Source organism: Desmodus rotundus, chromosome 1, assembly GCF_022682495.2.
Source record: "Desmodus rotundus isolate HL8 chromosome 1, HLdesRot8A.1, whole genome shotgun sequence".
Taxonomy (NCBI): domain Eukaryota; kingdom Metazoa; phylum Chordata; class Mammalia; order Chiroptera; family Phyllostomidae; genus Desmodus; species Desmodus rotundus.
The window spans coordinates 2,980,643-3,005,155 of record NC_071387.1 but is presented as its reverse complement, the minus strand read 5'-3'; the positions used below and the strand labels follow the sequence as shown (position 1 = coordinate 3,005,155).

The 24,513-nt window shown below is 51.2% G+C and overlaps 1 protein-coding gene across 2 annotated transcripts; it reads left to right on the top strand.

Annotated features, from left to right (window-relative positions):
• The first annotated feature begins 275 nt into the window (after nucleotides 1–275).
• On the top strand, nucleotides 276–21,239 carry GTF3C4 (general transcription factor IIIC subunit 4). Of its 2 annotated transcripts, XM_053919444.1 has the most exons (6): nucleotides 726–856; nucleotides 1,092–1,189; nucleotides 8,353–10,179; nucleotides 13,262–13,392; nucleotides 15,182–15,270; nucleotides 16,712–21,239. In XM_053919444.1, the coding sequence occupies exons 3-6, from the start codon at nucleotides 8,431–8,433 to the stop codon at nucleotides 16,774–16,776; spliced, it is 2,034 nt and encodes a 677-aa protein (XP_053775419.1). In that variant the 5' UTR covers nucleotides 726–856; nucleotides 1,092–1,189; nucleotides 8,353–8,430; the 3' UTR covers nucleotides 16,777–21,239. The 2 variants fall into 2 exon arrangements, with proteins under 2 accessions (XP_024418093.2, XP_053775419.1); XM_024562325.3 differs by lacking the exon at nucleotides 1,092–1,189 and having other exon boundaries at nucleotides 276–856.
• Nucleotides 21,240–24,513: the final 3,274 nt, after the last annotated feature.

Sequence of the window (24,513 nt, the reverse complement as noted above, 5' to 3'; positions counted from 1 at the left end):
GCATCCCTCGTGCCTTGGCCTGTGGCTGCGGATGCCAAGTGGCACTCAACACCCGAGTTCATGCTTGTGAAGTTCTTTGGATTCCTCTGAGGCACAACAGACCGTGCGCTATGTAACCGACATTTCCTTCGTTTGCCCGCGAGATACCATTTCCTCAGCAGTTTAGTGCCCCCCCCACCCGGGAAGTCACTAAAAGGGTCTGGAGCTTGGTCACCCGGAGAAGGGGTCTTCGAGGCTCCCTGCCCCTCCCCCGCTCCCGAACCCCGGCGTTCCAACCCCGCCCGCTGAGGTGGCGCGTTTTTTAGACAGGCAGTGCCTTGGCCACCCGGCAGGTCTGGGTCGCCTAGCAACGGCGGGGTCCTTCCTGGCTCGGCGGCGCTTTGGGCCTGAGGGGAGAAAACTGCCGCGGAGGGCGCTGGGGGCCGGTGGCGGCGGCGCGGGAGGAGGCAACGGGGCGGCGACGCGGTATTGGCGCGCCCGGGGGGGGTCCGGCCGCAGTATTTAACGGGAGATGAACACGGCCGACAAGGCTCGGCTGGGGCCGGCGGCCGACGGGCCGGCGCCGCCCGAGGAGCAGGAGGGCGAGGCGGGCATGAAGGAGCAGACGGCGGACGCGACCCCCGGGCCCAGCGACGCGTTTCGCCTCCTGGTGACTCGGCGAGAGCCAGCTGTGAGGCTGCAGTACCCAGTGAGCGGCCTGGAGCCGCTGACGTGGTCGGAAGACCACCGCGTGTCCGTGTCCACGGCCCGCAGCATCGCTGTCCTGGAGCTCATCTGCGACGTGCACAACCCGGGCCAGGACCTGGTTATCCACCGCACCTCAGTGCCCGCCCCTCTCAACAGCTGCCTCCTCAAAGTAAGCCATCCCGGGCCCTCCCTCAGCTGCGCCACCGGTCCCCGGGGAGTCCCCCCTCGCACCCAACGCTTAGAGTGAAGCGGCTAGGGTCGCCGTAGGTGACAAAATGAGTACAAAACCTTGCGGTTACTTGTGCCCAGCGTTCCGGGCCACGCACCCCCCTCCCGGCACACACGCGTCCCTCCTTCTCGAACGCGTCTGTCGGAGACTTACTCTCCGCGGTGTTTTTTCCGAGGCTCCACCCCCTGTGACCCAGCCCCCGACTCGCCGCGGCCGCCGCTTCCATTGTCTGGCCGACTCCCCGTGGCCCCGGCTGGCTTTGTTCGCGGTGAGGTGCGTTCGCTTTGGAGAGGAGAAGTTGGTCCTTTCTGTCGTCGTGACCGTCCCAGCGACTTTATTGTGCATGGCCCTCACCCTGGGCACAAATACTGGGTCTTGGAGCTTGTATTCCAGTTTTTCTTTAACAACTAAAAGTCTTCGGGCTGTGGAATGGAAAAAATAAAGCCTCTGGCAGTAAATGCAGTTCTTAAACTTCAAGTCTAGAGTTCTTTAGGTTTAGTGTTTAAGCTTCGTATAAACTAAGTTTGCCTTCAGAACTCAGGGTTTCTACGTTTTATTTTGGTAATTTCAAATTCACTTTTTAAAAAGATTTTTTTGATTTATTTTTAGAGAGAAGGGAAGGGAAGGAGAAAGAGAGAAACATCCATGTGTGGTTGCTTCTCACGTGCCCCCAACTGGGACCTGGCCCACAACCCAGGCGTGAGCCCTGACTGGGAATCGAACCTGCGAGCCTGTGGTTCGCAGGCCTGCGCTCAATCCACTGAGCCACAGCAGCCAGGGCTGAACGCATGTCTTTAAAGTACTAAGTCGTATCATTCATTTTCGTGTTTTAGAACTGTTTCTTTAAGGGTCTGTGTATGTATGTAATCCGTCAAAGCGTATATTCGCTCATTCAGCAGATCTGAACACTCAGCCAGGTGTCGGTTTGGGTTCTGGAGGGAAATCCGTGTAAGGACCAAAGTCCCTGCCCTCGTGGAGCTGACCGTCTGTGGCAAGTCGTGAGCGAAGACCGGTGTCCTGCCAGGTGGTGACAAGCGCTGTAAAGTTACGTATCTGTGGGCAGAGAACGTGTTCATGCGAAAGTGAACTTGAAAAAGCCCTTACTCTGCACAGCCCTTCCAAGGGCAGGAAGCCCACCCCACTTCTTAGCACACGTGATGCGCGTTTTAAAGGCACCACTTGATGTTGAAGTAGATCGCTGGTAAGCTGGTATGGCGGAGCCCTCTAAGGTTTTCTTGGAGAACCTACGAACAGATTGGTCCGAATAAAACAAGTCCACAAGGTGGACAGGTGCGGGTGCTGGTCTGAAATTGAGAAACACTGACGGCGGGAGGCAGAAGGACCGGGTTTTAAAAGGTGTGTCCTCTGCTGAAAAGGAACTCACTGTTTCTAAGGACGTGTGTGTATATCAGCGAGAGAAGAGTCTAAGTGTGTGTGTGCGCGTGCGTGTGTGCGTGTGTGCAGTAGAGATTTTGCACCTTGGCAGAGAGGCTCTAAAGAAGCACTAGTGAGGTGGGGGGCACCCGTGTCCGGGGAGGTTGTCTGCTGGAGGTCTGCAGCGGTCCTGAAGGAAGCGGGGGAGGTGGCGGGAATGAGGTGCCCGTCTCAGGCGCACACGTCTAGAAGGCATGGTGTAAGTCATGCATGAACCCTTCTAGGGAGTCAGAGGAAGGAAGGTGAGGTCTACTCGGTGACACCGAAGGTCAGTCTGAGGAACCTGGTTCCAATCTAGGAAGCCCTAAGGTGCCGTCAAACTTCCACAAGCATGGCTTGACCTGGCTGGGCCCAGAAGAATGAATCTGGCTGGACTTCAGGCAAGGAGGTGAATGTTGGGGTCTGTATAAAGCAGAGGTTAAGAGATGGGGCTTGGCACAAGATAGCAAGGCAGGCCTCTCTGTGAGAGGGGATAATGAAACCTACCTCGGTTAGGCGTTTTGGAAGGTTAAATTAAACGCATAGGTGGGTATGTATGTACGGACACACATAAACGTATACACGAATCGGCACAGTTCCTGGCACACTTTAAATGCTAAGGCAAAAAGTGCAGCCATGCAGGTATGAAGGGATGAGAGTTTGGATCGAAGCTGTGGTGGTGGGCATGACAGTACGGGCCACCGTGGGGCTGTGAATCTGCTCGGCGCTGTCCCGCTTACCTCGGCCCCAACACAAAAGTGGGCATCCTGGCCCCTGGGTCGCGGTGTTCCTGTGTGGGACGTGGCTAGCAGGCCAGCTGCAACGTCCCTGAAGCTTTTGCCCTGTGATTCTGTTATTTAGACTATGGATTTGTTTCAGGAAAATACGCAGTTATAGGATAGTTCACTTATCCACCATTTTCAAGTTAACTACCGTCAGCATGAGGACGTGATGTAAATCTGAAGAGCAATAAAGTAGTGATTTAAGAATGTTACAGTCTTTCCCATCGGACTGCTGCTACAGAGAATCCTGTAGTTGTACGCAGTACAAAACTCTAATACCATATTTGTGTGACTGCTTCTATTGAGTATCCATTGTTAGGTGCATTTGGGAATATTGATTCCGTCTCCCACATTAAGTTCATAGCTAGTGCCTGTCTTTGGAATCATGTTCCTGCCCTCAAAGAGCTTCCTGTCTAATAGCTTCATACAAGTTTTTATTTGTTAGGTGCTTACAAAGTGTATAGGGATTAGTAGTAATAGTGGCCAACGGGGAACGGGATACTCCATAATTAAATGGTTGCCTGGGGGCGGGCCTTTGGGAGCTGGACTCTTAAGTGGTATGTTCCTTGGACATCTGAGTATAGTTTTAATTTTTCTAGCCAGTTTTGTGATGTTGAGAGTTGGGAGAGGTGTAGTAGGGTCAGTCAAGCGGGAAATTACTCCACAGAACTGAGGGATTCCCCTGCTGGTCTGGATTCATGCTGGTCCGGATTCACACTGCTCTCACCCTGTCAAGAGTTCTTCCTATCTGGCGATTGCTGGGGGTGGGGGATATAAGGGGACTAACTGTTAATGGGAAAAAATATAATAAAGATCAAATAGCCCTGGCTGGTGGTGTGGCTCAGTGGATTGAAAGCCAGCCTGTGAACCAAAGGGTCGCCTGTTCGAGTCCCAGTCAGGGCACATGCCTGGGTTGCTGGCTTGGTCCCTGGTGGCGGGTACGCAAGAGGCAACCACACATTGATGTTTCTCTCCCTCTCTTTCCCTTCTTGAAAAATAAATAAATGTGTTTTTAAAAGATTAAATTAAAAAAGGGGGAAAAAGACTTCTTTCTACCATGAGAGGGACCGAGGCTGCGTGAGCTCCCTCTGTTTCGCCCTGTGCAGCTGCTTTGGGTTACAGGTTCTGTAAGTTTACTTTTAGTTCTGTAGGAGCTTTTATTTATATTAAATTTACCTATTCTAATTTATAGTGTCACAGGAGTTGGTGAGCAGTTTTATGTCCACCCTTCATTTGGTGGACAACTTTCCCCGTCAGTTTACTTACTTCCATAGGTCTCCTTAACATTTACTTATTCCTCAGAGAGTTGTAATCGTCGTCGTCATCGTCATCCTAGTTGACGCTTACTGAGCACTTATGCTTTACCCGTATTGACTTCTTTAACCTTCCGAACTCTACGAGACGTGCGGTATTGTTCTTTCTCTGTGAAGGAGGAAACTGCGGCCAGAGGTTTAAAGAGTGTGTGCAGGAGCCCAGAGTTGTTAGGGCCAGGATTTGAACCTAGAGAGTGTGGTGCCAGATTCTCAGTTATGCTGGGCTTCGTTATGTCGTTTTATCTACCCATACGAAGCTCTGGGCTTTTCTTAGCATTACTTTATTACAGGCTAAAAAGTTGCACCCATAATTGGAATTTCCAGTTTATACTGTTTCTCCAGCGTGTCCATAAGTGTATCCAAAAGATTAAGTGCCTTTTAAAAACCAAGATACACTAAGACACCATTTCCAGACCACGCCCCTCCCCCATACAGGTTCTTTTTTTTTTTTTTTTTTTTTTTTTTTTTTTAAATTTTGGTAACTGGTGAATGTTAAGTCTCTGCTGTAGCTCCCTGACCAAGACGTGTAATGTGCTCCTGTAACTCTTCAGGGGGGAATGGTGAATAGCCACAGGTCTCTCTCTCTCAAAGGACAATTTGAGGAAGTAGTGTCCTGCGTAACACACTAGGGAAAGTTAGCTGATTCATTTCTTGGACAACTTTATATCTACCTTTCACTTTTATGTGATTATTTATTAGGTCATCTAGCAGTTTCAGCAGAAAAAAGATGACATTTTTCCAGTTATCCTGTGCTGGTTCCCAGTGGTCACTGCTGACTGGACACACCATCCATTTCTTAATACCCTGAGGAATTGTGCTTCCATTTAGGCTGAATGGCCTGTAGTTTTTTGTTTTCTCTCTCCCTTTTGCACTCTGGTTTTAACACATTCCCAGTTGTCTAAGCTTTATCAAGGAATGCAGTTTGTGATTCTGAGTTCAACATCTTTCAAGTTCTTTCTGTGTCCTGGAGTGTAATTCCTCTGGGCTTAGGGACTTAAACTTATTTGAAGTGACTTTTATTATATCTATATATGTCTCAGGCTTGATTTCTTTTTAATCACGTCTTTCTACCCTTTCCAGTTGGAAAATCAGCCTCTATGTAAAAGAAAATTAGCAGAATGGAAAGAGTCTGCTTTCTCTGTTATCCGTTTCTCTAACACTGTGAGTCAAGTCCTTTCTTCATGCTTCTGCATGACAGAAACCATATTTTATTTAACTTCTGCCTCCCCCCTCCCCCCCGGCTTTAGTCTTCCTGCTGTTTCTAACAGCTGTGGACACTTTCTTTTGGTCATTTGGCTCTTCCTCCATCTTTAATGTCCCTTTAAAATCTTTGTAAGGAGATGCCATCATACAGCTAGGTGCTGCTAATGTACTAACTCAGAGGAGGGAGAGGTGATTGCAAGATAGAATTACCTGGGAAGGACTGGTGGGATGGGTGGGGTTTCACTAGGAAGAAAGAGCATTCCAGGCACGGGAGCCAGGGAAGGCTGGGGTGGGAGTGCTCAGGGAACAGCCAGTAATTGGAGGGTATGTTATTCTGTATAAACGGTGGAAAGCACTGGGAGTTGGCTTTCAGCATCATTTACAAATGAAATTTCAGCTAGAAAATTTCAAGTTTCCATTTGTATTGCAAAGATACTGTAAAAATCCAAATATCTACCTGTATCAAAGATAGATATGAGTATTTTCATTAATTTTAACACCTTTATTGCTTTGTGAGTAGTTTAGCTAAGTGCTCTGTTGACCACACACAGTGCCACAACACAGGGATGTGGGTTGCCCCACCCTGGTGAGTACCTAAGGCTCCGCCCCTCACTGCATAGCAGGTACACTGTGACCAAAAAATATGGCCCAAGTGAAAAAACAGATCAAAGCTCCAGAGAAAATACAACTAAGCAATGAAGAGATAGACAGTCTATCAAATGCAGAGTTCCAAACACTGGTAATCAGGATGCTCACAGAAATGGTTGAGTATGGTCGCAAAATAGAAGAAAAAGTGAAGGCTATAAAAAGTGAAATAAAGGAAAATGTACCGGGAACCAACAGTGATGGGAAGGAAACCAGGACTCAAATCAACGATTTCAAGCAGAAGGACAAATAAACATTCAACCAGAACAGAATGAAGAAACAAGAATCCAAAAAAATGAGGAGAGGCTTAGGAACCTCCAGGGCAACTTTAAACTTTCCAACATCTGAATCATAGGGGTGCCAGAAGGAAAAGAGGAAGAGCAAGAAATGGAAAACTTATTTGAAAACATAATGAAGGTGAACCTGCCCAATCTGGCAAAGGAAATAGACTTCTAGGAAGCTCAGAGAGTCCCAAAGAAGTTGGACCCAAGCAAGCACACACCAAGGCACATCATAATTACGTTACCCAAGATTAAAGAGGAGAGAATTTTAAAAGCAGCCAGAGAAAAGGAGACGGTTACCTATAAAGGAGTTCCCATAAGACTATCAACTGATTTCCCAAAAGAGACAAGAAGGGGCTGGAAAGAAGTATTCCAAGTCATGAAAGGCAAGGACCTACATCCAAGATGACTCTATCCAGCAAAGCTATCATTTAGAATGAAAGGGCAGATAAAGTGCTTCCCAGATAAGGTCAAGTTCAAGGAGTTCATCGTTACCAAGCCCTTATATGAAATGTTAAAGGGACTTATCTAAGAAAAAGAAGAAGATAAATATGAACAATAAAATGACAACTCACAACTATCAATAACTGAACCTAAAAGAAATGAACTAAGCAAACAACTAGAACAGGAACAGATTCACAGAAATAGAGATCACATGGAGAGTTATCAGTGGGGAGGGAGAGGGGGAAGAATGGGAGAAAGGGAATAAGAAGCACAAATGGTAGGTACAAAATAGATGGGGAGGTTAAGACCACTATATGGAAATGTAGAAGCCAAAGAACTTATATGTACAATACATGGACATGAACTAAGGAGGGGGACAATGCTGGTGGGGGGCGTGCGGGGTAGAGGGGAATAATGGGGAGAAAAAAATGGGGCAACCGTAATAACAATCAATAAAATATATATTTTTTAAAAAGAATTAAGTACATCTCTCTCATCCTTATTGCTTATATCAATTTTAAGAAGAAGGTGGGAAACAGGTTATAAATAACAGTGACATTTATTTTTACCCTTTTTTAAAAATTGGCATTTTCTCAAGAAGGGGCTGGCAAGAAGTATTCCAAGTCATGAAAGGCAAGGACCTACATCCAAGATTGCTCTATCCAGCAAAGCTTTCATATAGAATGGAAAGGCAGATAAAGCGCTTCTCAGATAATGCCAGGTTAAAGGAATTCGTCATCACCAAGCCCTTATGTGAAATGCTGAAGGGATTTATCTAAGAAAAAAAAGATAAAAAATATGAACAGTAAAAATGACAGCAAACTCACAGTTAATAACAACCACACCTAAAACAAAAACAAAAGCAAACTAAGCAAACAACTAGAACAGGAACAGAATCACAGAAATGAAGGTCACATGGAGGGTTATCAGTAGGGGAGTGGGGAGGCGGAGAGAGGGGGAAAAGGTACAGAGAATAAGTAGCATAAATGGTAGGTTAAAAAATAGACAGGGGGAGGGTAAGAATAGTATAGGAAATGTAGAAGCCAAAGGACTTACATGTAATACCCATGGACATGAACTAAAGGGGGGGAATGTGGGCAGGAGGGGGTGTGGAGGGGAGTGAAGGGGGGAAAATGGGACAACTGTAATAGCATAACCAAAAAATATATTAAATAAAACCCACCATTTTCTGAATAGTTTTAGACGTGTACTTGATCTTTTAAATGCATATCATACCAAAATTAGCAGAACTGATACAAAATTACTGTATATGTTAATGTGACTCAGTTAATACACCCTAAGTAATATATTCTTAGAGTAAGATACTTATCTGATAGTTTTTATATCTCTTTCAGGTTGGCTCAAAAGCAGAAGTTGCTGAGTGTAAGCAGAGGTTTGCCACCTCCACGGACCCCACCATCAGCCAGACTTTCATGTTGGACCGGGTGTTCAACCCTGAGGCGAAGGCTTTGCCACCACTGAGAGGGTTCAAGTACACTAGCTGGTCCCCCGTGGGCTGTGATGCTAATGGCAGGTGCCTTTTGGCAGCACTGACCATGGACAACCGCCTGACCATCCAGGCTAACCTCAACAGACTCCAATGGGTCCAGCTGGTCGACCTGACTGAGATTTATGGGGAGCGTCTCTATGAGGCCAGTTACAGGCTCTCTAAGAACGAGGCCCCAGCAGGGAGCCTGGCAGATTTTGCGGAGTTTCAGCGGAGACACAGCATGCAGACGCCAGTCAGAATGGAGTGGTCGGGCATCTGCACCACCCAGCAGGTCAAGCACAACAACGAGTGCCGGGATGTGGGCAGCGTGCTCCTGGCAGTCCTCTTTGAAAACGGCAACATCGCTGTGTGGCAGTTTCAGCTCCCTTTCGTGGGGAAGGAGTCCATCTCTTCCTGCAGCACGATCGAGTCAGGCATCAGCTCTCCCAGTGTCCTGTTTTGGTGGGAATACGAGCACAGCAATCGGAAAATGAGTGGCCTTATTGTGGGGAGTGCCTTTGGACCTGTAAAAATTCTCCCTGTCAATCTGAAAGCAGTGAAAGGCTATTTCACTTTAAGGCAGCCTGTCGTCTTGTGGAAGGAAATGGACCAGTTGCCAGTGCACAGCATCAAGTGTGTTCCGCTCTATCACCCTTACCAGAAATGTAGCTGCAGCTTGGTGGTGGCTGCCAGAGGACCCTATGTGTTCTGGTGTCTCCTACTGATCTCCAAAGCAGGTCTGAACGTTCACAACTCCCACGTCACAGGCCTTCACTCGCTGCCAATCGTCTCCATGACTGCGGACAAGCAGAATGGAACGGTGTACACTTGTTCCAGCGACGGCAAAGTGAGGCAGCTGATTCCCATTTTCACAGATGTGGCACTGAAGTTCGAGCACCAGTTGATCAGACTCTCCGATGTGCTCGGCTCCGTGAGGACACACGGGATAGCGGTCAGCCCCTGCGGCGCGTATCTGGCCATCATAACCACTGAGGGCATGGTCAACGGCCTCCATCCTGTGACCAAAAACTACCAGGTCCAGTTTGTCACTCTCAAAACCTTTGAGGAGGCGGCTGCTCAGCTCCTGGAGTCTTCAGTTCAGAATCTCTTTAAGCAGGTAGATTTAATAGACATAGTACGCTGGAAGATTCTTAAAGATAAACATATCCCTCAGTTTTTACAAGAAGCTTTGGAGAGAAAGATCGAAAGCAGTGGGGCCACCTATTTTTGGCGTTTCAAACTTTTCCTCCTGAGGATTTTATATCAGTCAATGCAGAAAACCCCTTCAGAAGCCTTGTGGAAACCCAGCCACGAAGACTCAAAAATCTTACTGGGCGACTCCCCCGCAACAGGCAATGCCGAGGACGAACAGCAGGAGGAAGGCACTTCCTCCAAACAGGTGACAAAGCAAAGCCTTCAGGAGAGGCTCAAAGAAGGGGACCCAGAGGACCCTGCAGATGACTCCCTTACCCAGTCTGGAGATGTCGGAGGCCGTGAGCCAATGGAGGAGAAACTCCTTGAAATCCAAGGGAAAATCGAAGCTGTGGAAATGCACCTGACCAGGGAGCACATGAAGCGAGTCCTGGGAGAAGTGTACCTGCACACCTGGATCACAGAGAACACCAGCATCCCCACCAGGGGACTCTGTAACTTTTTAATGTCTGATGAAGGGTATGATGACCGAACAGCACGGGTAGGTGTTGACTGACAGAAACTCTGAAACTGTGAAAAGTCTGCTGTCTTTGTGACCTAAATTGAATTTCTAAAGCTCAGTTTTTGCTTTGAAGTGTTTTAGGTAGTTGATTGGCACAAGGAGCTGGGGAATTAATAGGCACATGTTTGTATCACACAAAATACTAGTTCAGTTCTTTCCCTCCGTGGCTGTATGTGATACGCAGAGTTTGCAAGATGAGATTTCCAGGCTGAGGATGAGCTCCAAAGCTGTCCCTGGGAAAATCGTGGGTGACTGGGCAGTCACAGACGCGGAAGTGTGGCACCTGTGTGCGTGTCCCTTGCTGTTGGCGAAAGGTTTTTTTTGGGGGGGGAGGGGGGTCCATTTTAAAGAACTTGAGGATGTCCTGATTTAGTTAAGAAGGGCATATAAATAAACAGGCTACTCATGTTGTTTTTACAAAAACTGGGAATCATCTTTATTTTGTTATAACAACCGTATGGTGTTACATAAAACGTATTCCACAGAATTCAAGCTCCCTGACAACATTAGGGCTCCCAGCGTGGGGCAGCACTGTGTGCTCCACTCTCCTCTTAAAGGTTCCCCGGGCGCACGGTCCTCCACGGGTCTGAGGGCAGAGCACCTGCAGAAGAGAGCCGTTCCTAGTGTGGCGCAGCTCCATGCCATCCAGACTGAAGAGCTCGTGGCACGAGGAACATGCCGTCTGCTAAGACGGCCAGAACCACCGAAATGCTCCTTCTTTCTTTGATGGTTGGCACCCACCCTCACTCTGCCTAAAGCCTTACTGAAAATACTCACTGAAGGCGATAAATTCAAATATCGCTATCCCTGATGTTAAACTGCTCACAGCCACCGGTTGTGCTGTGTGTGCGTGTGTGTGCACGCCCCTGAGATTACTCCTCACAGGGTGTTTGCCACCATCTCAAGGGTAGTTAAGGTGTACTGTTCATGAAACTGACTTGTTATTTTTGAAAGTCAACTTCTAAGCTTATTGTTTCATTGTGGTCTAATTGTGTGGAGGAGTTACTCTGCTTGTCACTGTTTCTTAAGGACCTAGCAGGAATCTTATAATCAGTGAAATATTAACAAAACTATTTCAGAGACTGTAATAGAAGTTGGTCCGGTGCCGGTTCAGAGCAGCGATTTTCAACCCCCGTGCCGCAGCTGGCGCACTGGTGCGCAGCGGGGGTCACAACATGCACTACCCACCTGCTTACCAGGGGCGCTGGCCTCTCTTTCCTTAGGTTGTCGAATAGAAAGTGACAGCGGCCAACACAACAATAGCTGTTCAGTGCAAATGAACCAAAATTACACCTTTCTGTCACATCGGCAAAAAACGTATTTCTCGATGTGCCGCTGAACTCTGGTAATTGGTTCGTGTGTGCTGTGAGATGACGAGGCTGAACTCGCTGGCACAGAGCGATTGTCCAGCTGCCGCGTGCGTACAGTGGCCACTTCCAGCCTGGTGACGTGGCTGTAACAGCCCGTTGAAAGGAGAGATGGTTGTTTCTCTGCCCACCGACAGCAGCTGAGTTTTGATTGTAAACGTGCATTTCATGTCTTAAAAATCCCACTATGTGCATAAAATGAATCTTTCCGAACCGCGTATGTTCATTTGGTAGCGGGTATAAATCCTGAGAGTCTCGGCCTGGTGCGCTGGCATAATGAGACCAGCATTTCTCAGCCTTTTTCCTTCACTAGTACCACCCACTCGCAGTTTTAGATGTTCTTTCTGGTAGTTGTTGCCCATGAAATTTAATGCCTTAGACACACTGTGTGTCTGTTGTGTGCTCCGCGTATCTGTAGTTCGCACGTGAGAAGGGTGAGAACTTTCAGTCTCCCAAGAACCACTATGTGCCCTTTGGAAGGAACGTCACCTGTTGAGAAGGCTGCGTTAAACTAGAAGGCAGTTGGGCGTGTGCAAGGCTCTTGAGAGCAAACAGAGGCCGTCCCTCCTGGTGTAAGCTCGGAGCACACACCGCCACTGGAAGAATGCTGAGCCGTTTTTGTCACTGCCAGGATGATTGGCCTGTCTAGAAGGCGGGGGTGGGGGGGGGTGGTCCTTGCTGTAAGGGACCATAATTAGAACTCTGGAGGTCAAAAAAGGCCAGAAGTCAATGGGCTTTAAATCTGTAACTTAAATACAGGGTAAGTAGGTAAGGCACCTTCTGAGCTATGAAGACACCCTTCAACCCTTCAGTGAACTAATATTAGTGAATGGCAGGTTTAGAGGGTCCTTCCCCTAGAGCTCTGGTGTAAATGGATTAAAAAATTCACAGGACGACATCTGCTAGTAAGACAAGATGGTTCTGGGGGGCTGGTTTGTCCCCTACCGGTGATAAGAGCCTCTGAAGGCTTTTCCAACAAAGTGGGTAGATCAGTGTTTTTTAGGCTTTCGTTGTGAACGTAGCGTAACCCGAAGACCAAAGCAGAGGAAGGGGAGGCTGAAACTGGGACAAAGCCTTGCGCGGGCCCTCTGGACCTCTCCTCCCTCTCCCGCTCTCACAGTGGGTCCTGCCCGCCCTGCCTCTGCCGCGGGATCAGCGGATCTCACGCTACAGGCCACTGGGCTGGATTGCTTAGGGGTCTTGGGGCTATCGGAAGGGGAAATTACTATTTTTTAATACTGATCATCTATTTTACTCTGTAAGCCTTTCTTGAAGAATAGGCACATGTACAATTCTACCAAGTTAGTATTTCATATAATACAGTATTTGGCCCATAGAGATTTTGCTTTTCCTTCTGAAAATTAGAACGTTGTAAGTAAAGCTAAATACTTTGTCTGCTAACAAAACGCTGAAGTCCTTGTTTCAGAAGCAACGAAAACAAGGCAAGGAACCAGCTTGTAGTTCTGAGAACAGTTCTCCTCGAGTGGTTACAGCTCACCCTGTGGACACAGGCTCCTGAAAGAGTTGATTTCACTCAGCCAGCTGACACAGTCGAAAGTCTGGCCTTCCCACCTCCCAGACGGAGTGATGGGAATGCAGATCTCCTGTCTCGTGTACATAGCTGCACCGTTTTCTTCTCATTTGTGTCGGCAAGCCCTTTTCTCTAAACGCTGCCAACTGCTCTGTCTTGCCAGGTGCTGATTGGCCACATCTCAAAGAAGATGAACAAGCAGACTTTCCCCGAGCACTGCAGTCTGTGTAAGGAGGTCCTGCCGTTCACGGACCGCAAACAGGCGGTCTGCTCCAACGGCCACATCTGGCTCCGGTAAGCCGTTTGCAGCCGGGTCCTGCTCTTGTGACTTTTTCAGTTCCGTGTGACTCAGAGCACTGAAGTGTTCTTCCCAAATGTGTGTGGCCCGGGCGTGAGGTTGGGGAAAAGCTGCTGTTAACAGACCTGGCTAAAGCAACACGACCCTTCAACGACAGTTTTTTACTGCTTGACAGAGAGAGGAATTGCTTTATTTGGGCAATACTGTATTCTTTTGAAGTAGCGTTACATTTTTTTAAAGTATTATTACAGCCTTGGCTGGTGTAGCTCCGTGGATTGAGCGCCAAAGGATCACGGGTGTGATTCCCAGTCGGGGCACATGCCTGGGTTGCGGGTCAGGCCCCCAGTTGGGGGGTGTGCAAGAGGAAACCACACATTTATGTTTCTCTCCCTCCCTTCCCCTCTAAAAATAAATAAATAAAATCTTCTAAAAAATGAAATTACTATTACAAAAGTAATTAATACCTGTTGAACTTAGCAGAATACAGGAGTGCTTGTGTACTTCCTGTTTAACCCTACAGTGAAGGGTGGAAGCTCTCCTCCCTCTCTGCCCTCAGGCTCCCTCCAAGGGGGACCCTTCGCGTGTCCTCGTTTTTTGGGTACAGCCAGTCATTCCCCTCTCCTCGTCTTCCACACGCTTCCATCACCTGGCTCCCTGCACACAGCGCTCCCTGGTCTCCTCCCTGCCTCCGGCCCTTCATCCTCAGTGGTCCGTGTCATCGCCTTGACGTCCGGCCCATTTTTCTGTACAAGCTCGAGTAGCACTCGGCTTGTAACGTTGCCAACGTCTGACACCTCTCGAGCACCGTCACTGGCAGGCACTCACCACGACCCTGCACAGGGACCCTGCGATTATCCCCACGTTGACAGATGAAGAAACTGGCACCTGGGGACGTGACGTAATGTGCTCAGAGTCACACAGGTGGTGGATGGCAGGTAGAACCTGGCATTCCAGCTCCAGAGTTCACAGGCGGAACCACCACACGTTACAGTCTCTCACTTCTGCTGACGGAGGTTAGTGCCAGAACACCTGCACGTCCTTTCTCCATGTGAATTAGGTGCACCCACTCGGATGGAGTCATCCTACCTGTACACCCAAGTCTGTACTCCAAGGACCTCCGTGGAATCTCTCCCTCCAGCCTCTTTCCTCTTGGTATTTTCCTGCTCCTTGGCTATAGGGGAAACCTCCCCCACAGAACCCAAATGCACTCTTCCCTATTTCCTTGCATCCTACCTTCCTTGACTTGCCCAGTCTTGGGAGATGCCCAGTGAACAGTCACTGGGTGGGATGCAGCCTGCAAACATTCACTCTTGTCCCTTCTTTATATACATCGTTAATTTTGTCTTCACATCCTCCAGGTTTCCCACTGTACTGTCAGATTCCTAAGTACAGTGCTGGGGCCTAATGTTAAAAATCACTAACAAGAATGATTCTCAATATAACACGTGGTCGGTTTTTTAAACACACTAAACATTTCAAATACAGTAAGGTACGGACAGACTGGACTCTTCCCCAGTGCTGCAACCAGCAAAACAGGCTGCGAGACTGCGCCTCGCTCACTGTCTGCATTGGAAACTCCGTTCTCTCCCTCCTGGTGACCTGTCCCAGGCGCGGTCCGGTGCGGTCCGGCCGGCCCTGGGAGGCGGCGTTGCCATGAGTCTGTGGGTGGTGTCAGCCCTTTGCTTGGTTAACGTGTGCTTTTAAGGGAACTGGGGCGCTAACCTTCAACACTGTGCACTCTCCAGGTGCTGGTGGAACTGGTGAGACCATCTGTCTTTCTTTCAGGTGCTTTTTAACCTACCAGTCCTGCCAGAGTTTGCTGTACAGAAGGTGTTTGCTCCATGACAGCATCGCCCGCCACCCGGCTCCCGAAGGTGAGTGATGCTCCCCGGCCCAGGGAGGGTGAGGCGCAGCCTACTGGCCAGCGCCGGCACCACGGGCCCCTGGCGGCCGCAGTCCACTCACACTGCTCTCCACAGCAGCAGCATGAAGCCACGAGTAATTAAAAAAGGGTGATTGGAATATGTCACGGTCACGGCTACATTGCACTTCAGTACGTCAGTTTGTTGTTCTGTCACTGCAGAGTATTCATCCTGAAACGCCCTAGGCGGTTTCGCCTGACACATCTAGATAATGTTTGAGTGAAAGCTCCGCCCGTGGTTGTGTGCACAAAGACAGCGCTGCCAGACGGCACAGGACGTGCTCGTGGGGTCCATCTAGCAGCCACGATGGGCTTTATTCCGGTTGGTCTGTATTCGTTTCTGATGCCCCGTGACAAAGCCAGTATCCGGAGTGACTACTCGGAAATGAGATAGATGTGGAAGCAGCATCGGGGATGAAATAGCCACGGGAATGCCAGACTCATGACCCGCGGCTCACTACCATCACGCTAACCAGACGAGCGCACCAGACGTGCTCACAGACAAGTTCGGGGGGCAGTCTGTGGTCTCTGAAGTAAAACGGGAAATGCCCACCGAAAACGACACGCTGAGCACCGGCCTTTTTCTGAGCTGGCTGGAGCGCTCTGGTTGTGAGAAGTTGGCGTGTAGGCAGCTGTGTTCCATTCTAACTTTGTATAGAAGGAAATGCCGCCACTACAGCAGTGGAGAAAAAAGCAGTAAATTCTCACGCACCCATCACTCAGCTGCAGAAAGTGCCAGCTCACGGCCCCTCATCCTCCTCCCTCCTGCTGGGTTATTTTGAAACAAATTTGGGGGAATTCATAAACACTCACCGAAAATTAGTATATCGTTTAGGCAGAAAATCAGGAGAAGACTGAAAGAAGTTTAAGAAGCAAACACCCTGCCAGCTGACTTTGAGCTGAGCCACACACTGCTTTGGGGAAGGAGGAGACGCCACTGCTCTGGAGGGGTGGGGGGAGAGCAGTTCACAGCCCAGGGGCATTTCACAGGGAGAGGGTGGGCCCCGGTGTTGCCTGCTCTTCTCTCTCTGCCTGACACATTTTTACATCACTGTCGCTAACATCACGAGTATTTTCACATTAACAACGTACGAGTGAGCTGTTCTCTGAGGAAAGATAGCCCTTTCATTTGAGTAAGTTCTGCTCTGTGAGACGCTCCCACACTGCCCTGTGTTCCTGTTTCATTTCAGAGGGATGCAAATGTCAGCACACACTTAGCTCTGGAGACCACAGGGCTAGCTCGGCACACTTGGCGTGTCGAGCGGGGCCCTTTGTCCGGAGACACAGAGCTGGCCAGAGGCCCATCTCCTGACACTGCAGCCGATTCACAGCTCGCCCCACTGGACCGCCATTTCTGGAGCCAACACTCAGTCCCTCTCCTCTTCTTTTTGCAGATCCCGACTGGATTAAGAGGTTACTGCAAAGCCCCTGCCCTTTCTGCGACTCTCCTGTCTTCTGAGTATCAGTGGTGGTAGGGTGTGGGCAGGGTGTGTGATCTGCTGGACAGCACTCTCCAGCTGGGGAGACGGAGGCACGAGAGCCTGGCCTGCACTGGGGGAGGTGCTCCTCAAGACTTCCCAGAGCCCCCCCGGGCCCATCCCGCAGTGCACCCTCTGTCTCCCGGACTGGCGGCCATCTGTACGTGATTGGATGCAGAGTGCTAAGTCGTTCCGAGATGAAAGCCAGCCCCCCACTCCCTACCCAGCAAGGACACTTACTCTTCAAGTGTCTTGACTGAAGCAGTTTGAACAAATGCCCTCTCGTTTCTAGGGACAGAATGACTTCTCCTAGATATTGTGGGTAAGGGCCATGGGGGCTGAGTTAGGGTTTAACCCCAGCCTTGATCTGGAACTGCCTCGGGGCTCCAGAGAGCTTACATGGCCTGGCGTGTGGGGGTCGGCCTGCCAGCAGATGTTGAAGCGTCTGAGCCTGTGGGCCTGCTCGTCTGTTCTCCATGAATAGCTGCAGAACTCACCCTGCCGATTCTTGTTTGACAGCATTTTCCTAAAACTTTGTATTTTTAAGAGGTGGGAGCCAAGACTATTGGTTTTAATGTGTCAAAAGGCCAGGTGACTCTTGTAAGTTAATCGTTGTGACTTACTTTTCATGATTTCCCATGTCGCCCGACTTCCTGCCCCAGCTCCTCAGTGCGGGTACAGGAGTCAAGTGCCCCGCTTGCCCAGGTCACCACCCTGCTTCAGGCTGAACTGTGATGACCTGCGGGAGATATTTGTACATAGACGTGAAAGAATATTTTCTCCTTTCAGTGTTAAAACTGGGAGTGTTTTTCATGTGGACATTTGCAGGCGTCTCACTTACGTCCAGCATAGGAGTGTGCAGAGTCTGCCTAGAGACTCCCAGACCGACGGCAGCTCAGACGCGCAGGCGCTTGCGCTCTGGTGCTGCAAGTGTGCGCGGCCCAGCTGGCAGAGCCGGGGCTGCTTCTCCCACAGGGGCCTTGGCGGTTACAGCACAGGTATCTTCTATGGGCTGTTCCGAGACATTCAGTGTTAATTTGTCTTAAAACCTAAAATAAAACCTAGCCATTCTGGAATTACAGTGTTCTTGGGTTTTTACGGACAGCAGCCAGGGGACTGGTGCTCCTCAGGACTGGCTCGCTCCCGGCTTGAAGCGGTGCGAGTTTCGGGAAAGCGGGGCGGGGGTGCACAAGGTGCGATGGCCCACTCTCCCCGCCATCTGTTTCGCCTTGACTGGGACACGAGTTCCTGCCCTTTCTGCGCATCCGGAGTGACTGTGACAACCAGCCACACACTTGCTCCTCCTCCGTTTGTGTGATGGAGACCAGAGCCCTGGGAGGCCCTTCCAGACACTGCTTTGAAATGTCTTGTGGTCAAAATTCTGTTTTGTCTCTAACCCTGAAGTATGTGTTTGCTGGAGTCTCACCTTCCTCTCTCGGGTGGTATTTCAAGAACAGCGTTCGTCCAGACTTCAGGGTCAGGCATGTTAAGTGGGTTTTGGAGAAAGAGGACCAGTCGGCATTAAAATGCTGACTGCCACGGGTCAGGCAGCACGTGGTTGCAGTCACGTTTTGCCTGTAGCTGCTTCACGTCCCCACACACACGTGCCGGGCAGTCCAAGCTAGTCACCGTGGAGCTGCTGCCGTTTGAAACGTAACGTCGAGTCTCTGTTTAAAGACTCTGGGCTAGAACAGCGATGTTCAGCCTTTTGTATCTCATGGCACGTAAACTAAGTATAAAATTTTGCAGCGCACCGAAAATGTTTTTTGTGGATCAGACAAAAAAAAGTAGGTATAATTTTGACTCAGTCACAACTGAAGGCTATTGTTGTGTTTGCGGTTGTCTTTTTTCCCCTAATCTGACAATCTGAGGCAAAGAGGTCAGTGCCCCTGACTACACAGCCAGGTGTTGCAGGTTTTAAAATTTTTTGCAGCTCACTGGTTGAAAACCACTGGGCTACAGGATGCTGGGTTTTTAGCTCCTTGCCGCCCCGCCCCCGCAAAGCAATATTCTTCTTGACAAGCAAAAATTCTGGTTAAAGCTAATGTGAATGGGCTGTGCTCAGAGTCAGGAGACGTAAACTTTTTAGGGGGAAGGTATACTCTGCCCTTTCTTCTTTTTCGAGATTGGGCAGCACAGCAGCAGACGGGTGAGCGGACCCCTGCAGTCGGCCCATCGTGCGCTGCTCGCGCTCCGCCCAGCCCAGTGACCTCTTGTGGACGTGTCCTCGTGCTCTTTGTCCTTGTGCGTCAGTGGTGTCAGCAGTGCCGTGGCCTGCAGGGTGTCTGCAGGGTCTGGCCCCCACAGAAGGAACCCGCATGAGTCGCTGTCACTTCACTTGTCAGAGGAAGTGTCCGCTGGCGGCTGTGAGCGGGGTTTCAGACTGTGTCAGGTCTCAGCGTGGTCAGACTCCAGCTGTTCTGTCTCCGAAGGAGCTTTGTGGAGCTGAGATCTTCGGGTCTGCTAACGCGACACCTGCCATTCAGGCAGACTGTGGCGCGTGTGAAACTTGAGCATCCTTGAGTTGAGTTGAATTGAATGGAATTGAAGTCAGCTTTACAGAATGTAGAGTTGGTCCTCGTGATCGAAAGGACAGGGCACCTTGAGCAAGCAGCGGGGTGAACTCCTTTCCAGGGCAGGGGTCAGTGCCAGGGCGGTGAGCCCGGCCGCGGCCTCCTCGCGGTATCCAGTTTATTTTAAGATAAGGCTGTTTGAAAACCCGGTGCGAAGTCAACAGGTTTCAGTGGGGGAGTGACCACAGAGATGCCCTGTGAAGTGCACCCTTCGGGTGTGTGGCTCTTCCTCCCCCAACCTTTACCCAGTTAGAGGGCTCAGCTCTTGCCCCACCTTGTCTCCGAGCCGCGGCCGTGCTCTAGTGGGGAGGCTCACTGGGCCGTCGGAGGCCCCCGGCAGCACGTGTATTTGGAGCAGTAGTGTGGGGGTCACCACCCTGGTGCTCGTCTGTTTGTTCCGGGCTCGGGAGGCGCGGGCAGAGGGACAGGGAGACTCGCACGCTGGCGGCAGAGGTGGGGGCAGCCTGGGGGGGAAACAGAGTGGGTGGGGGGAGTAAATTTCAGAACTCGGGTGTCACGTGTTTCTAAGGTACAGAATTGCTCACCTCACCGTCGTGAGACCCTGCGGCTTTCCTAGGGAAGAGCCTGTGAAGCGGTCGCAGTGGGCGAGGGGAGAGGCGCGGTGGCTCCGAGGCATTTTTCACCTGGCGGCGGTACCCGCGGCTAGCAGGCCGGCGGGCTGTGGGGCGCTGCGCTTTGGTTTTGGTGCTAATGCAGGAGGCGGTGGGGAGACCAGTTCCGTCCGTTTCAAGGCCCTGAGTCAGATTTGTGCTTTAATGTCCGAAAGGCAGTGAACACCCGCGTTGTTCCCACAGAACTGAGTCTGTGTAGAAAATCGCCCGTGTTGTGTGTACTGACATGTATTTTATGTTCACCCGGTGCCTGTGCTGCTCTCTGTGCTCGGCTTTGAGTTTTTGTATGTTTACATAGGACATTTTTTGAAATAAAAAGAACAGGCATCTAGAAACTTAAGGTTATAAGAGTGAGATGGTGGTTAAATTTTTGCCCTCTGATTTGGGGGTGTATTAAGTTCTTGTGTTTAAATGATACATTTAAGAATAACAACAAATTTTGCGTAAAAGCCCCCGTCCTGAGAAGCTGGCTGCTTCCCTCCCTTCCACATGTGTACACAGTGCTTGCTCATCACCAGATTGTAAGCTCCTCAAGGGCAGGGACTGTGTTCCATCTCGCTGCTGCTCGCAGCACCTGATGCCAACCTAGTGCCTTGCACAGAGTAGGTGCTCGTGGTGTGCAGAAGGAGTAACTTCCCGCCGCCTTCAGGCTGAAGCCTGGCTCACTATGTCCAGGGCATTCAAAAGGGCAAGGAACCCACAACCAGAAGAGGGTCGTCTGGGTTTGAACTGAGCTGCTTGGGTTGAACCAGACCACGCCATATCCTCAGCACTATTTACCCTTCTCCTGAAGATACGATACTGGGGTCCTGAACTTGTAGCTAATGTTAGGGCAGAGGCTTCTGGGAAAGTTTGAAGTGGGGTGATAGCAGAGAAAATGAAATGCCGACCTTGGAGGGTGTTTGTCAGGGTGTGGCTAGCCTGTGTGGCAGCCTTATTGTAGTTACTGCTAAGGAAGGGGTCACAGCCCTCTGCTTCTTCACCAGTTAGTGGGGGGCCAACTCCCCCTTTAATAAGAGACCGTCGGTTTTCGGCTGTTTGCCGCTCTGGGTTCCCCTCGGTTGCTTGTCTGGTCCCAGGCCTCAGAGTCTAGTGACGCTGCCGAGCCACGCCCGGCGCTGCGCATCACGGGGTTTTGTAGACGCAGAGTAACCTTGGACATGCTTGTTTCGTGTGAGGAGCCTCTAGTGTTGTTATCCTGACCCCTTCTTTATTCAGAATAAATAAATAACAGCCGCACTTGCGTACTGTGTGCGTATCTTACCGGGTCCAGGTGGGTTGTGGAGAAGGGGCTGTGTGCCTGAGAAGGGCGCCAGCAACCACCTTGGAATCGATTTGGTCTCCGGTTTGTTCCAGAAAGCGTGTGAGGAAGGTAAGGAGAGACAGCCAGCAGGGCCTCAGTGGGGTGGTAGACACACGGCGCTGACGTCGGTTCAGTGGTGCCCGTGAGGCCGAGCTCTGGCTACAGTGGTTTCACGACGGCAGCCATGGTCCTCCGACAGGCACTCCATCAGAAAAGCCACACACACACCACACAGGGCAGACAGGATGAAACATACACCTGAACGTGTCGTCATAAAGACTGCTGAAAGTCAGTGCCAAAGAGCTGTGAGCGAAGGAAAAAGACGAGTTCCCTTAAAAGCCGCGTGAGCTGACTCGGGATGGGAGCGCGTGAGTGCGCCGTCCATGCGCTGCAGGAATGTGCCGACCTAGGGTCCTGAGCTCAGCGAGGCGCCCTCTGAGGGCGCAGCAGACGTCTTCAGGCCAGTAGAAATGGAGCACGAGGCCTCCCAGCAGACCAGCACCCATGGCCGTGGTGAAGGAAGGGTGCCGCCAGGTGGGGGGCAGTTTACAGGAGCAGTGGGAACGGGCACCAAAAAGGCAGGACCCGTGGGAAAGGCCCTGACTCCACAGACCAGACACGGCCTAAGGCAGGAGTGCTTTCAACCCCTGCCTCGTCTGGGGCAGGTGAACTACCAGTCCCACTAGCCTTAGCTAAGCAAGGTTTTCTCTAGAATGACCACTTAAAGAACAGCAAGAGTCTATACGCTAAGGGGGAGGCGGGGGCACTAGCACATGTAAAAGGTAATCCAAAGGGGAAGAAAGGAAAGTGAATGTGGAGTAGGACCGACGATGAAAAGCGGTGAGCTCACGGCTTCACCCAGGTAGAACAACTACGTGAGGAGTGGATGGACAGACCAGCCAAAGCAGAGACCGTCAGGCTGGTCTGGAAACCCCCGTGTTTGTGTTCAGCGGAAAACGGGGAACACGGGGGGTCAGAAGGAGTTGGAGGATGCTGCAGACACTGACTGGAGGGTCGCCAGCCTTCACGCCATCCTTGTGTATTTTCCTTTTGCCTGCAGCATAAATCCCACGTATAAAGTTACTTTGTTTTAAACAGTCACTTGTCTCAGCTCAGGCTACCACAAGATACCGTCTGGTCGCACAGGTCACACAGGGATTTACCTCGCAGTTCTGGAGGCTGGAGTCCAAGATGAAGATGCCAGCAAGAGAGCCCTCGTTTGGAGGCCTCTGCTCCTCGCTCATGGGTGGCCAACGCCTCTGTGCTCACAAGGCCTCCTCTCTGGGCACGAGTGGGCAGAGAGCAAGGCCCTGGTATCTCCTCTTACTAGGGCACTGACCCTATGACGAGGACACCCGTGGCTAAAGCAAGTGGGTGGGTGCCAAGTCCGTGAGAGCTCCGTGGTGGCTGTCTGCAGGCCGGGTTTGATGGAGTCGGACTCGTGGTGACGGCAGCACGCTGCGGGGGGGGGGGGGGGGGGTGCACTAAAGGGCATGGATTTCATTGCTGCCACCGGCGGGCAGGACGACGCTCGGAGCCTCGTCACACAGGGCTCTTCGGCTGCGGCTGACAGACCAGAGTTTCTTACAGGGGAGGTTGGCAGGTACACATAGAAAGTATGCTTGGATTTTAACCCAAATTGGAGCCAGTGGGCCTGAAAACATACCCTGCAGTCATGCCCCCAGTCCGGAGTCCAGATTCGGGGTGCTTGCACTCAGTGTGGGTCCTCGGACCCGGGAGAAGGCCGAGCAGGAGCCCCCGCAGGTCAGAAGCCATGCTGCACCTTGGGTGCAGTGAGGAGAATTCATGTCACCCTCAGAGACAAAGGTGGTGGCAGTGCCGGCCTGTCACACATGTCTAGATCATCAGGCTGGCCCCGCCAAGCCAGATGGTCACCTCAGAGGACCGTGGGCTACTCCAGGCGTGACCCAGTCACCGCACCAGCTGCAGCTCTGCCAGTGTGACGTTCTCACTGGAACAGGCCTCCACGACGGTCGCGTGCGGGCTGATGGGGCAAATGCCTTGTTCCCATGCCCCTCGGAGAAGAGGATCGGTCGTGGTTCGCAGTCTGCTAGGAAAGGCTCAAGTCACCTTCACCTCTCGTCCCGGGGCTCTGTTCCCTCGTGTGGGGGAACTGAACCGCATGTCACCTCACTGAGGGATGGTAAGGGACGTGGCTAATCACACGCATTACATACACCCTAAGGGCAGCCATAGGAGGTACTGATAAAAATCATGAACAAAATGTCAGAGCAAGACTGGTGGAGAGGAACGGGCATCAGAGCACGCTCCCCGTGACTGCTGATGACTGCTGACGCAGGCACGGTCCGTTTGGGAGCACAAGGGTGCGGCCTGACAGCCTGCCTCACCCCCATACGTGGAGCTCACACCCACCGCAACGCTGCACTCACCGGCCACCTCCGAGCTAAGTACTCATCAATGGGCCTCAGTTTCCGCCCCCGCAACACTCGTCAGCCCTTCATTCCCATGCAGCCCAAAGGCACTCGTTGCAGACATTCACCATTCACGCTCCTCTGTGACGAAGACACCACGTGGGAACAGGCTGGGGAAACAGGAAGTGGCAGCCACGTGGGCGTGGGCACGCCAGAAGGAGGGAGTGTAGGTCCCGCCCTATCAGGGGAGCACGTAGAGCTGACAGCGGGCTGTGCCTGTTCCTCTGACGGAAGGAATAAGTTATTGCACCTTGCGCCTCCTGCCTGGAGTAGAGAAAAGGGCCTGCTGGGCCTCTCGGGATCCGAGGCAGCCTGCTCCAGGAAGACAGCTCTGGCTCGCTTACTGAGAAACTCAGAGGCTGCCAGCGCTGCATGGGGTCCACAGCAGGTCCAGGCTGCGATACAAGCCGTCCTGCCACTTGGGCGTGTGGCCCAGCAGATCCAGTGGAGCTAGACACATCTGTGTGGGTGAGGATGCCACGTGGAGTCGCCAGAGAGCACCGCACAGCTGTGGGACAGCACCTGGGGGTCCCGGAGCCAGGCCAGGCCTCCGCCACCCAGCACTGCTCACTGAGAGCAGCACGTCCAGTCTCACTGGCTCTGGTGAAGCCCGAGTACCCGGCCATGGGACATTAAGTGACCACACTTAAGAGAGTATGGTCACCAGAGCTAGCTACTGTCATATGTAGATCGAGGGGGCAACAGCCATTAAAAACAACCGCCTTAGTGTGGAACCGAGTCACAGAAACTCCTGCGT